We start from the raw sequence: 14,042 nt of genomic DNA on the forward strand, positions 1-14,042 counted from the left end.
TTTGTGTCATTGTCTATGCTTAAGATTGTGTTACTGAGGCTCATACAGAACAATCAGACTTTCACAGGCTGAAATGTAATTTGTGTATTAAATTGTAACTTTTCAGGAAAGAGGAAGCCTTGTATTCTGCTACATATGGGGAGAAGAGTAAGAATGATTGTATGTTTTTCAAAACCAGTTTTTAAATATTCTGCAGGGGAATAAGCTATATTGTATTTACAGGCTGAAGTGTGAACTTGCATGCTTAAAGATGGTTGTTCCTGTTGAAGAGAAGAATTTCTGCTTGCAAAATCATAATGGTTACTAAATGCAAGACCTGGATGTTGAGAATTGTAGTGTTCATTCATACAGTCATGATGATTTTTGTAGGGCATTCTTGAGTCGTTTTAAAAGATGAACATTCCTAAAAGTTGTCGAAAAATTGTAGGTATGTTTAAATACTGGTTTAGGACGTTTGTGTGCTCGGAAATCAGGAAACAAGTTACTTCCTAAGCTGCCTGCACGTGGCGATGCTGGCTTGCAAGGTTGTGGGAATGGCAGGAACCCCCGTGGTAATTTAGGTCAGTGCCTTTGTGCAGCTGTGCGGCTGTGGCAGTTTAACTGACGAGTCAGATTAACTCCCCTTCCCTGGCCTTGGGTTCTGCACATGCCTCTGACTTTCTGCCAGGGCAGCCTCACAAGGGCATGCTGTTGGTGGAGGAGCGCAGTTGCACTCAGAATTTAGTATCTATGTAGTGATGGGAGTAATTGAACACCCAAGTAAAGCAGGGTATAAAATGAAAGTGTTAGTCCCAGTTATACACTCAGGAAGAATGCACATGTGTAGGGATGAGAGAAAACTTTATGTGGCCTGTTTTGTTTCTTTGTTTCTCTTTCCTGATCTTCCCCCAGTGTGGATGAGGACAGGCTTTTTCTGAAGCTAGCTCCGTAAAGATGCTTTTATTTCCTCATTGAAACTCCTTGCCTTCCTTTTGCCCTCCTTGCCTTGCCCTTTGTCTTATTTTGATATACGTAATGTCCTTTACCATCCATCAGTCCACATTAATTTTGTTGAAACAAGCTGTCTCTAAGCTGCACCAGTTCCTCTTGTGAGGCTTTCCCTCTCCTAACCCTAGGAAATGGCCGGCAGGGCTGCTGGTCGCAGCAGGGTTCCCTGCAGCAGCACCAGGGATGTGTCTCCTCTCCCCACGGCTCCCAGCATATGGTCAGCTCCTCAGTATCGCTTATACATCACTCATTCTCTGTCCTCTTACCACATGGGGTTTACGCTTCAAAGTGCGAACAGGCTTTGATGCAGAACACAGGCAGAATTTGTTTGCTAAAACATCTCTCAGAGAGGATTTATATGCACAGAATGGTATTCAGCTTTGGGAAGTCTGAGTGGCAACTGTTTTACAGAAGGAGAATTTAGGGCAAGTTCTTTGTGAGTAACCCTCCTTTGCTTCTGCCCATGGTGTTTTTGTTTTATTTTGGTAGGGTTTTTTGGAGTGGGGAGAGCTGTTGGTGGTTTGTTGGGCTTTTTTGCACTCTTGTTAATCATGACCCAAGAGACAAGGATTGGTCATAGGCATTGAACTATTTAAAGGAATTCTTTTTGTGATGTATTGATCAGAAAAGCCTTAGAAAATGATAGGTGAGGATAGCACATCAAAGGAAAAATGCCTTGCTGAAGTTGGGATTTTAAACTAATCCATATGAACTGCATTGTTGCGTAAAAAATACGGTAACTTTATAACAGGCATATATATTTTGTTCAGGCACTTGTTCGAAGGTCTTCTCTTTTTAGGCATGTATTTTGGAGATGATCACTTGGACGTAGTTTATCTGTTATACACATGTACTGATGACCTTTTTTCCTCTCTAGGTAAAAGCATGGATGAAATCAAGAAGCTGCTCTTGTTGGTTCTGGGATGTGCTGTGCAGGTGAACATTCATAGAAAATAAGACTTTTTTGAATCTGGTTTTTTTTTTCTGAGCTGAGAAAATCTACCCAAAGATCAGCGCTATGTGAACAAATCTTGAGCTCAAGACAGCTTGTGAGCTAAATTGTGAGAAACACAATAGGTGAAGGAAAGAAATGCAGGGGAGAGGAAGCACATTGTGTGATAGCAGTAGCCTCAATTTGTTGCTACTGCTTAATCAGACACAGGATGTGTACTTTCACAGCTTCAATAACACAGTGGGACGAGATAAGTTTTGAACAGTGCTCTTGATATCAAGCTTGCTGTTGGTATATTTTCTTATCGTTTTAAAATAAAAAGTGGAACAGTACATGTTAATGCCAAACAAATAGTTTAACAAGTCTAAATATTTGTTTAATGAATCATGATTTTATTTGCACAATATTTTGATTTAATATTGTGTCGAAAATACCAGATTAATAGATACTTTGTATATTAGTGTGGAGATCTCTGTGTGACATTTGTTTAAATAAATAGAGAGACAATGCATACGGAAAACTGCAGAAATGCACAGCAGTTACTGGATAAAGAAATCAGTGTTCTGCCCACCAAACCTCTGAGGCAGTAAACAATGGCCTCGTTGCGGGCGGGCCTTTGCTGATAATTGACCTTGTTTGTAGGTCTGCCTAGTGTCTTTGTCATGCCTTAGGACACTTACCCTGCTCAGCTATGTCAGCTCAATTATGTCAGGGTAAAGCTGTCTACGTATTGCCTCTCTGAATTACGTTAGTGTTGCATTGCAGCACAAAGAATTGTTTTTGCTGCTGTGCATCCTCAGCCCTCGTTTACTGGTCTGGGGTTCTTCCCAGTGAAATAAATGGTTGAGACTCAGAACCAGGCCCCAGAAGGACACTGTAAATGAGTTTAAAAAAACCCTTTTAAATACTGCTTAAGTTCTTCACAGTGCAGTGTTGTTACAAGAAGGCAATAACGTTCTTAGTGCACAATCACAGATATACAGATAGCAGATGTCTGCCTCTTCTAAAGCCTTAAGTAAAAGATTTACTGAAATCTGTTTGTCTGAAATGTCACTCATTTTTATCCAGAATGTTTCCCAGTTTTTTTTATCTAAAGCATATGTTGATTTAGTCCAACAAACAACATTGGGTGTTGATGTGGATAATATCTAAAGTGATGCATCTCTCTTCATTGCCAAAACTAAGCAAAATGCAAACAGCAAAGCAGACAGGTTAAATGGTGCAGTGTAAATGAAGGTTTACATTTGTGCAGCTCCATTAGTGAAGCTGTGATGATTTCTTCGGGCTGTTTCCCCACCTCTTGATCACACTGCATGTTGAACTTGTTTCTTAAGAGCAAAACCAGCCATTTAACGTAGCCTTAATTGTACTGACTATAAAGTTTAAATAATTTAATGCAATTTGGTTCGTGCTCCATATGGAGCAGTGAAGTGTTACACCTTCTAGTGTGACAAAGTATATAGATCTTAAAACAGTTTTTTATTAGCATTATGGGTTGTTTGAGTTTGGAGGGTTTTTTTAAATTTAAATGAAAAATTGAGCAGTTAAGTTTTAGGGTATGTAGCACTGTTTCAGGGTGTGCTTTCTTTTAACAGTGTGAAAGAAAAGAAGAGTTTATTGACAGAATAAAACAACTGGATATTGAAACCCAAGCTGCCATTGTGTCGCACATTCAGGAGGTAGGATTCCTAGTATTGTCTCTTTTGATGTTGTATCTCTCCCTTCCTTGACTTAACAGTCAATCTGTTAAGGATATTTTTGCTATAAAATATTAATGCTTAGAATTTCATAATGGATTCATGAAATTCACAAAAAGGAAAATTGAATTCCTGTTCCTACACTCAAATTACAAGATGAAAATAGGTGCTGGGATCATTACTTGGCTCAGTGGTCTTTTAGAGATGCAGTGGTAAATGCCTTGCTTGCCACTTAAAGGTTATGTAGAAGGAATTGTTGTAAGGATCCATGTGCAATATTGACAAAATCCATGTATGTCTTAGAAGCTGCAGAGCCCCTTGCACCAATGGTGTAAACACTTAGTCCCCAAGCCCTGTGGTAGGTGACACAGCCTGCCCAGTGTTGGGGTCCCTCCCCCGCCGTGTAGCCCTGGGAGAGGGGCCCTGAGGGCACAGACACGGGGCTTCCCTGCCCCTGCTCAGCCTCGTTCCCATTGGTTGGTTTGTGTTCCCTGCGCGGGCAGAAGGACCCTTGGTCCCGTGACTGGAACAGTTCCTCAGCAGAGCTCCGGCCATGCGGCTGGAGAAATAAACATCTCTGAAACATCTAGCAAGAATCTGTCTGTCCATATATATTTCCTTTCCACGGGATGCCTGGTTTGGTATATGCATGTTGCAGGATCCCCACTGCAACATAATGGTGGGGAATGCGGGCAGAACGATCCCCGATCCCTAAGCGACTGATTTGTGTGAGTAAACCCTGGAAACTTTGGATTCCTCTTCTTGGTTTTGCTTTGCTCTTCCATATCTAAACTATGGAGGAACCGTGGGAAGACTCTTGGCTCTCAGAGCCGCATATGGACATTTATCTTAAAATGATTCTTGAACAACGATTTGTAAATTTTAGCTTGATTCAAGCTCAAAAAGAACTGAAACACTTCCTGGCATGGTTGTTTAAGAACTTTTTCTATGTTTCCTGGGATTTAATTCTTACCAAGGGCTTTTGGAAAACCGTTTGGACACAGTTAATACTGGAGTCAAAATATATGCTGATGGAAGAATATTTTCGTGAATATTATTTAGTTACCGAGACTGTTGAGCAATGTCAGCTGTGTCCTGGCGAAGGGAAGCCTGGCGCAGGGACCGTGCGGCCCAGGCCACGTGCACCGAGCGCTCTGCGAGCAGCAGCGAGGCAGTTCCCGCGTGCGGGCGGAGCCACGCGAGCTGCAGTGTCGGTGGCGGAGCGAGGAGCGGCGGGAGCGGCAGGACCCGGCGGTGCCCGCACGGCCGCGCGTGGTGGAGCGAGCCCCGTGAACTCCCGACCGAGAGGGGCGGCGCGCGGGCGGCGGTGGCGGTAGAACGGAGCCACGCCCAGCCGGAACGCGCGCTGGAGCAGGGCGTGGGGGGGGTCGTTGCTCGGGGGCCCGGCCGAGACGTGGGTGCAGCGCCTGGCAGCGGCAGCGAAGCTGCGACCAGAGGAGGCGACACACGGAGAACTGAGCGGCGCGGCCCGGCCCGGCCCGCGCAGCCCCGAACGCGACCCCGGGAAGAGCGCGCAGGCACCAGCAGCCCCGAGAATTCCAACACGGGAGCGACCGAAAGAGAGAGCAAAGACGCAGCGAGACAGAAAACAGCAGCCACTCGGAAAAAGGAAAAGATCATAGTAACTAAGACCTTAGGGATAGTAAAATGGTATAATGTTAAGCAAAATTATGGTTTTATAACAAGGTGTGACAACCAGCAAGACATATTCGTGCATAGAACTGCTATTAAAAAGAATAACCCTGAAAAATGCATCCCAAGCTTGGGAGATGGAGAGGTAGTGGAATTCAAAATTACACGAGGTAGAAAAGGGTTACAAGCATCGCAGGTCACTGGGCCTGATGGTGTTTCTGTGAAAGGCAGTATATATGCTAAAAATCGTAGTCATGTTAGACAATATCTCCCTTGTAAACCCCCCCTACAGTCTCCCTTTCCTAATCCCACCTTTCCCTTTTACCCTATGTCCTATTACCCCCAGTGTATTCCCAATCCGTTTTTTCACCCATGGTTTCCCTCACAAAACCATACCTTTGCCAATTGTTTCCCCAAAAATCCCTTTCCAATGCCGAGTGGGGGATGAAAATGGGAAGGGAAGAAGTTAAACCCTCTCCTGCCTCAGTTTCCCCACAAAGCATGCTCAGAGTTCTGTCTCCCTTCTGTCAGCCCTAAGATGTTCCACAGAATCTGTTTGGACATTTAAAGACTCAGGAGGGTGGCTTGTTTTGTTTTGAAACTGTTCTTGTAATGTTTATCCAGTTGTTCTCATTCTCCTTTTATTAAAATAAAACGGGTGAGGTGTTGGGGTCCCTGTCCCTGCTCAGCCTCGTTCCCATTGGTTGGTTTGTGTTCCCTGCACGGGCAGAAGGACCCTTGGTCCCGTGACTGGAACAGTTCCTCGGCAGAGCTCCGGCCATGCGGCTGGAGAAATAAACATCTCTGAAACATCTAGCAAGAATCTGTCTGTCCATATATATTTCCTTTCCACGGGACGCCTGGTTTGGTATATGCATGTTGCAGGATCCCCACTGCAACAGCCCAGTGACTCGTTTCAGTGGCCTCTGAGCTAGATGGTCTTGAAGAGCTGAAATTGAACATATAGTCTTTTTAAAAAGGTATTCGATCCAATGACAAGCATTCTTAGATTTCTAGGACTTCAGAAGAAGGAAAGGCTATGGATAGGCCTGCCAAATAATACAGAAAGTCTCTTACTTTGAAGAGCCAGGTGGAAGTGCCCCTCAGTGGGAGTGGATGCTGACTGTGGCCAGGTGCATGCAGGTAATGCATGCAGGTGTAGAAAGCCTGGTACAGTCAGATTTGAGGAACAAATAAGGGAAGTCTTAAGACAGGAATTTTTTCTTAACATTTAAAAAAATAGTTAATTTTTAGGAAAGAAAAAAATTACAATGAGGTAAGGACATGATTATAACAAAAGCTGGAACAGTCATTAACTGAGCTTGAGAGACTTGCCTGATGTTTCTGCTAAATGATTCAGAGTAAATCAATTTAGGTAGGGTAACAGTTGAAAGATTAACTGCTAGCAGCAACCAGAGGTATTTCTGCAGCTGATACAGCTCCTCCCAGCTGTATCAGGTGCAAATTGCAAATTCATTGAAATTGGGGATTCTTCCTAGTAACGTTCAGTGTGGGATCAGTCCCTTCTCTGTGGGGATCACCTCAGGGTCAGTAAGACAGTTGCATACTTCTAATATGCAAGTGTGCATGCTATTGATCATATTTATCTGATCACTTTTAAAACTCAGACTTTAAGAATTATAAAAAATGTAAATACCAAGAATTTCTGGGTAGTGTTGTAGTTAAGGTAGTTGCATTTGTTATTTGCAGCCTGGGTTTGGTGAAATGGATATGTTTTTTAATTTATCGGTAGAAGAACCTGGGGGATGCTGCATATATGGTGAACAAATTTTCAACTCAACCAGTGGAAAGACATACTTTTCTGTTCCTATTCCTAGGTGACTCACAACCAGGAGAATGTATTTGACTTGCAGTGGCTGGAGCTCCCAGATATGGCCCCAGAAGAACTAGAATCTCTCTCCAGGAACATGGTTTTCCACCTCAGGAGGCTCATTGATGAGAGAGATGAATGCACAGAAGTACGAGGACATATCTATCCCATACAGAGCTGATGAGAAGCTGTAGATGAGGGCTCCATTCCTTCTCTCATGTCTTGTTTGTGGACTAGGTTTCTCTTTCTTCTGCACCTTTCTACTACACCTCTGAAAATTTGTAGAAAGTGTTTGACTTTTCCATTGGTTCTTGTGTAAGCACTAAGATGTGGTAAAATGATTGGTGAAGAGGAGTTGAGCAGTCTCTCCATGAAATGGAGACCGAATGTCTCTGAGTCTCTGTCTAGTCATTCATGCAGTGCTTCCTAGTCTCTCCATTGGCATCTACCCTCCTGGGCTCCATTGTCTTGTCTAGTTTTTTTTGATTCATCAGTTCCTTTCCCTTCAGATCTCTGGAGAAGCCTCACCTTCTTTGGCCTGTTAATCATCTGTCATGCTTTTGACTGCGATTGTGTTAATTAAAACTGTTAGTTGTTACAGGTTTTTATGAATTCTTCAAGGAAAACAGACTACTTATTTTGAGCATTGGAAGGGGAATGTTCTAGTGGTCAGAGCATAGTGGAGATTCCTTTCCTCTTCTGTGTAACCTTCATTCCTGGCTGTCACTAGGATTCTGTATCATGCTAGACCAATAATTTCCTAAATCTAAAAATATTTTTAGGTATTTTTAAAACAATGTATAAATACGCTATTTATCTCTTGGCACTACATAGTCTTCTGTATTTCCAGGTCATTGTAGATCTCACTCAAGAGAGAGACTATCTGCAGTCTCAGCAACCACCAAGCCCTCTGAAAGTACCAAGTCCAGATTCTTCACCAAACCTTGCCAACCCTCTTTCTAATGAAGAAAAGCAGCACCTTGCAGTTGAGCTGGCGGACACAAAGGCTAAATTGAGAAGAATCCGTCAGGAGCTGTAAGTCACCGTTATTTTGTGCTTCTGGAGAGACTTGCATATTAAGTCTTGTACATCCTGAAAAAGCAGGAGCCTGTTGGCTCCAATACACCAGCTTCCATAGGTGCTCTCAGAATCACACCTTTCAAATCAGAGCAGTAGGAAGCTAGTAGTGTCTTCCATCTTTTCTTCTTTCATAATTGGCTTTTAAATGTAGTGATGGCTGCTTCCATTCTTCTTTTTGTCTCATCTCTCTCTTCCCCTCCTTCAAAATACCAACTGCTAGCTCTGCATTTTAACTTGAAGTAGAAAGTCCACAGGCCAGTGAAGCAGGTGCACGAATGAGATTTAAACAGAGGAACTTAGTATAAAAATAGAGTTGCAAACTCAGATCTATGATATGTGTATGGTATAATGGGAAAATGATGAAGCTGTCATAATAAAGAATATGCTGTGAGATTTGTATCTTCTTTTACAGATTCCTGGCAGTGTCCATATAATCAATATTGTTTCAGGAAAGAAAAAAAATTACTAAGATTTTTCTAATCTTTTTCAGGGAAGAGAAGTCTGAGCAGCTTGCAGATTCTAAACATGAAGTTGAGCAGCTCACCCTAGAGCTGCAAAAAATAAAGCAAGAGGTGAGATGGGCTTGTTTTACTGTGACAATCTTCCCTATTTAAAAAAAGATCCTGTTTCAGTGTGAGGCTAAAATTACTACTATGCCTCTTTTGTAATGAAGAAATCAACTTAGTCCAGCAAGCTGTTCAAAGATTATGGTTGTGGCATAGCAGTGCTATGCTTTTCACTTAACTGTTGAGAGCAGTCTCATCTGTTCAGCTTGCAAATAGCCTAGTAGTGCCTGAAGCTTATGCAGCATCAGGCATTAGTAATGTCCAACAGGCTGAAGAACCTCTCTGTCTTGTAGAGAATTTACTGGCTACCAAGAGAATTCTTACTCCTTAACCAGGGGAATACTATTTGTCAACACTTAAAATCAGTAAGTAAATACAAAAAAATAAAGTTTGAAGTACATGCTTAAAAGTGTTAAACTTAGATTTTTCTCCCTGCTTATCCCTCACAGAACATGCACCTTGCCTCAGATGCTCGCTCTGCCCGAGCATACAGAGATGAGCTCGACTCTCTGAGAGAGAAGGCAAACCGTGTGGAGAGACTCGAGATGGAACTGGTTCGGTGCAAGGAGAAACTTCACGATGTGGAGTTTTACAAAGCTCGCATGGAGGCAAGTGAAAATTAGGAGGATTCGTTGAGCAATCCTTAATGTGTGGCTTTTGTTGCATTACTAGTTCATGTGTTGTTTGTCATTGAGCTGACTGTAGCAGAACATCAGAGCAAGTAAAATTTTCATGACATACATCATAGCAGTTGACTGAGCATCATTAAACTTCTTTCAGTAGAGGAAGGACTTGGTGCGCACAAAATAAATGCCCATTAGTTTTAAAGAACTCTGCTTAGTTCAGCATTATGTGGCTAAACAGGACAAACCTTTTCTGAATGTTGTTGTTTTTTTTTTTTTTTTTTAGAGTCCAGATCCTTAGTTTAGCTTTAGGTAAATTCCCTGTGTTCCAGAGTTGTTCTTTGACCAGCATTTTAAATACCATGTATTAATTAGTTAAGTGGACGTCTGGGCGATTTTCCTTAGGGTTTTGTAGCAGATGCAACTGGTGTTAAAATGGCATTTTTAAGGATGACCTCAGATGACAAATTCTAGCCACCCCTTTTTGCAACTGTTACTTATAGTAGAAAGGAGAAAAAATTTGGTTCCTCCCTAGTTTTATGAGTGGGATATGTTAATGAGAATTGTGTGGCTTTGCCCTAGTAGTAATGTCAGTTACTCAGCTTAGTCACCTGCAGCTATGCCCATCCTGGAATTATTAATTGAATTAGGTTGCAGAAGACCTTGGAGATCATCTGGCCAAACTCATTGGCTCAGCATGGCTGACATTAAATTTAAGTAGGACTGCTTTTACTTTCTGTTCTTTCAGTTCTTTGAGGCATTCACACCAAAACTCCCAATAATCCACATACGTAACACTTCAGCCAAGGTCAAATAAATCCAGACTGCTGAACAAATGCAGGTTCGGTAATTGACAACCTCACTATAATTAGATAAAATCCAGGTCTGAAGTAGAAGAGTGAGGTTGCCAGGCCTCTTGCTGAGAGCATAGACCTTATTTTTCTGCTCTATAAACTCTACTTTGTAGGTGATTTTTTTTCCCTTCTATAACCTAAGGGGGCAGCTAGCTGCTGCTTCTTATGAATAGGTTCACTAAAATGGATGGTTATTAAATGTAGTAATAGACTACAAAAGCCTGTCTTGCTTCTCAGTAATTCTCAGTTTGCATTAGGAAGTACAAAGCTCTGTCTCTCTCTGTTTTCCTCCCTCAAGCTGGCAAATCAGTCATGCTCTACCCTGGCACACTGGCTATCAGTGTGCCATCCTGGTGTTCCCCTTCTGACTGTGCGCTGGTGGTGCTTAGCTTTACCTGCTGCTCAGATAATTTACCTGGAGCTTGGAGAGGAGTTTTTGTCCCCTTCATCTGAGATCAAGGGAGTAGCCTCCTTGCTTGCCCCAGAGCCAGCACTTTCCTGCGCTGCTGTCTGCATGTCCTGCACTGCTAATCTTGCTTAACACAGCATTCAGTTAAGAGACCTTCACGTTAGTTTCAAGTTTGTTCTAACTCTCTTCGCTGTCTCTTCCACTCTGTCAGTTTTTGGTGGAACTGTGGAATGTCAGAGATGAGTGCTGGCTCTCCAGGGATACCTCCCTGCAATACTGTCATAGTTTAACCCCAGCCAGCAGCCAAGCCCCTCGCAGCCACTCACTCACTCCCCCACCAGTGAGATCAGAGAGAGAATTGGAAGGGTAAAAGCTGGAAAACTTGTGGGGTTGGGATATGGACTGTTTAGTAGGGAAAGCAAAAGCCACACACACAAGCAAAGCACACCGAGGAATTCACTGCTTTCCATGGACAGGCAGGGGCCCCATCATGTATAATGGTGACTTGGAAAGTGAAGCACCATCACTCCAAATGTCTTCCCCTTCCTTCTTTTTCTCCCCACTTTATATACTGAGCATGATGCCATATGGTCTGGAATATCCCTTTGGTCAGTTTGGGTCACCTGTCCTGGCTGCATCTCCTCCCAATTTCCATACACCCCCAACTTCCTCGCCAGCGTGGCAGTAGGACAGCAGAAAAGGCCTTGGCTCTGTGTAAGCCCTGCTCAGCAATAACAAAAACATCTCTTTATTATCAACACTGTGTTCAGCCAAATCCAAAAAACAGCCCCATACCAACCATTGTGAAGAGAACTTACTCTACCCCAGCCAAAACCAGCACAAATACAGTAGTGGGACAAGGACTATTTCCCATCGATCTGGCGCATGTCTGATTTGGAGCCCTAGTGTGGCCTTTAGTAAAAATTGTCGCTATTGTAGGGGCTGAGCTTTTCTAATGTGCAGCAGGATTGCACAGCTGTCTGCAGGGTGCTCTGTGGTTTAGAATAGACAGAGAGTTTCACATTCTCACCACTCCCTCTCCCATCATTGATCGAGTTTTGACACAGCCATGGACTGCCAGCATTGAGCAGCAGGCAAACTCCATTGGTCTCAGGCTGATGCATTCAGAGGATTCCACAGGGCACTATTCCATGTTTTTATGGTCATAGAGTAGCACAAAGGCTGTGCATACTAGCCAGTATCTAGCTTTCCATGGGGGCTCAGTTTTCTGTCAAATCTGACTCAAGTCCTCTGCCCCTCTGAAAGAAGAATTAATGTCTGGGGTCAGTACAGTGTCTGGTTAGATTTGTTCTGGGATGTAACAGAGTAGAGATTCTTACCTCTAGACTGTACAGTGATTATTCATTTCGTGGTGTTTACTGGTTGCTGATGGCTTGCTAAGCTGCTCTAACCCTTAAGACCAACAAATCATACAAAGCACAGCAGTGAAAATGTAGGTGTGTTCAGCATCAGCCATTGTTCTGTGGTAATGTGGTATCTTAAGGCTCATAGAGTCTTGACAGGGTTATTAATAAGCAGTGCCAGATTGGTAGGTGAGAAGAAAAAGTGGATTTAATGTTTTGTATCAATGCAGAAAGCTATTAAATGAGTCCTTAAATCCTTTTCCTTCCTGGTATTGCAGGAGGAGTGCAGAAGGTTCAAATCTGTATGTCAGTGTAAAACATTTAGGGCTTGTGTGTTGTTTTCCTTCTCTGTATGTCTTGACAAATTGTTTAGGAGTGACTTGTTAGTTGAACCATTGTTGAAGGGACATGAATGTGCTCTGGAGCCTTCCTGCTGGGGTGGCTTAATGAGCTGTGAATGTGAAGGAGCAGCTCAGTGCAGGGCTTCCTTCATGGGGGTGCTTCTCTGCAGTGCGAAGCTCCCTTCCAGGATTCATCTCCACTGAACCTTTGGCTGTTCCACAAGATGAGCTTGTTTGCTGAGGCCAAGGAGTGTGCTTTGCCCAGTTTTCCTCCTTCTCACCATAATCAAATTTCTATGCAGGATGACAGGAGTAATCTCTTGTGAATTAAAAAAAGGCAAAAGCATTTCTTGTATGTTTTCATATACTGTTCAATGATTGTCACAAGATGTTAACTGTGCCATGGCTCAGTAGCGACAGCTTCTGAACTGCCTCGAGGCAGGGGTTTGAACTGGGTCTGGATGCATGTGCAAATTCTCTATTTTCAGATTTAAGCAATTTCATTGCTACTTTAGTTTCTGAAAATGTTTCCCAGTGGCAACACACCCTGATTGTGCAACCACTTATCCCCAGAGTTAATTGTAACCATCTGAATACACAATGCACATTCTTAAAGCTATTTCAAGTTGCAGTTGATAGGGCATCAAACCACAATATGTAATTCATTTTAGAAACTGCAAAAGCTGAATTAAACTCAGTGTATTAGACAAAAAAATACACAGCCAATTTGTTCCTGATTTTAAAATGAACGTAAGGTTATAAAATAATGTTGGTGCATTTGTTAATTCAATTAAAAATAAACCTTAATTTCAGAGGAAGCAGCACCACCTCATGACCACCACCTGCTGACTGTCTAACAAGTGTGATTTGTAGCTAGAGAGATTTTTAGGTCAGCTGTGTTATTCCAGCAACTTCTGGGAGATGTTAGTGCTGTCATGTTTTAGTTCGGACAGCTTTGCTTCCCAGGCCTTGAGATGTAACTCTACAAAGCTCCCATGGACTAATTATTTAAATTACATGAACATCTCAATATTAAGACAAGCTCAGATCATGGTGATCTGGGGGTGAGCAATGTCTACCTTGTCATAGCAGGCATTTCCACCTGGTTATTAATTTAATATTTCATCAGAACTATTTTGAACTGGCATGACTGCCCATCCTGGGCACTCAGTGGAAAGTGCCTCAGTTTTCCATACACTGCAGCTCCCACTGATGTGTGGTTTGTACCAGAGCCTGCATATGTACATGTACTTGGCACATAGCTTGACTCTTGATGAGACACTAAAATAACTAGTTCTTGCATGGTAGGCAGTTTTAAGGATAGTTATGAGGTCATGTTTTTGAGGTCAGACGCCACCTTAGTTCTTAGGGCTGTGGTCCACATTGAGTGGGGTGATCTAGCAAAGTAAACTCTTGGCACGTTGCTGTTTCATTACAGATATTCTGGCAGCTTCCATAATAACCCAGCAGTTTTTGTGCCATGTACTTCCTCTGGTCTGTCATCTGTTTAGTGTCAGCCTTTTAAGTTTGCCCACCCTGAAGTGACCCTGTTAGATCAGACTTGGCCCAAAATGCAGGTTCTGTAACTTTAGTGTTTCAGTATTATTGTTATTTTAGTTACTTGCATACTCAGACATTTTAATTGAAGATGAACCTCTTCAAAAGCACTGACATACTTGTCCTTT

General features: G+C 42.7%; 1 protein-coding gene across 2 annotated transcripts in view; it reads left to right on the top strand.

The window, feature by feature from the left end:
• The window catches only part of CCDC88C (coiled-coil domain containing 88C), a 99,501-nt gene that overhangs the window by 46,976 nt on the left and 38,483 nt on the right, over positions 1-14,042 (top strand). For both annotated transcript variants that reach the window (XM_032111467.1, XM_032111468.1), the window contains exons 5-10: positions 1,865-1,923; positions 3,535-3,618; positions 7,128-7,268; positions 7,971-8,155; positions 8,691-8,772; positions 9,216-9,374. In XM_032111467.1, the coding sequence (XP_031967358.1) occupies positions 1,865-1,923; positions 3,535-3,618; positions 7,128-7,268; positions 7,971-8,155; positions 8,691-8,772; positions 9,216-9,374 (710 nt within the window). The remainder of the gene's footprint in view (positions 1-1,864; positions 1,924-3,534; positions 3,619-7,127; positions 7,269-7,970; positions 8,156-8,690; positions 8,773-9,215; positions 9,375-14,042) is intronic.

This window comes from Corvus moneduloides, chromosome 6 (assembly GCF_009650955.1).
Source record: "Corvus moneduloides isolate bCorMon1 chromosome 6, bCorMon1.pri, whole genome shotgun sequence".
NCBI classification, from domain to species: Eukaryota; Metazoa; Chordata; class Aves; order Passeriformes; family Corvidae; genus Corvus; species Corvus moneduloides.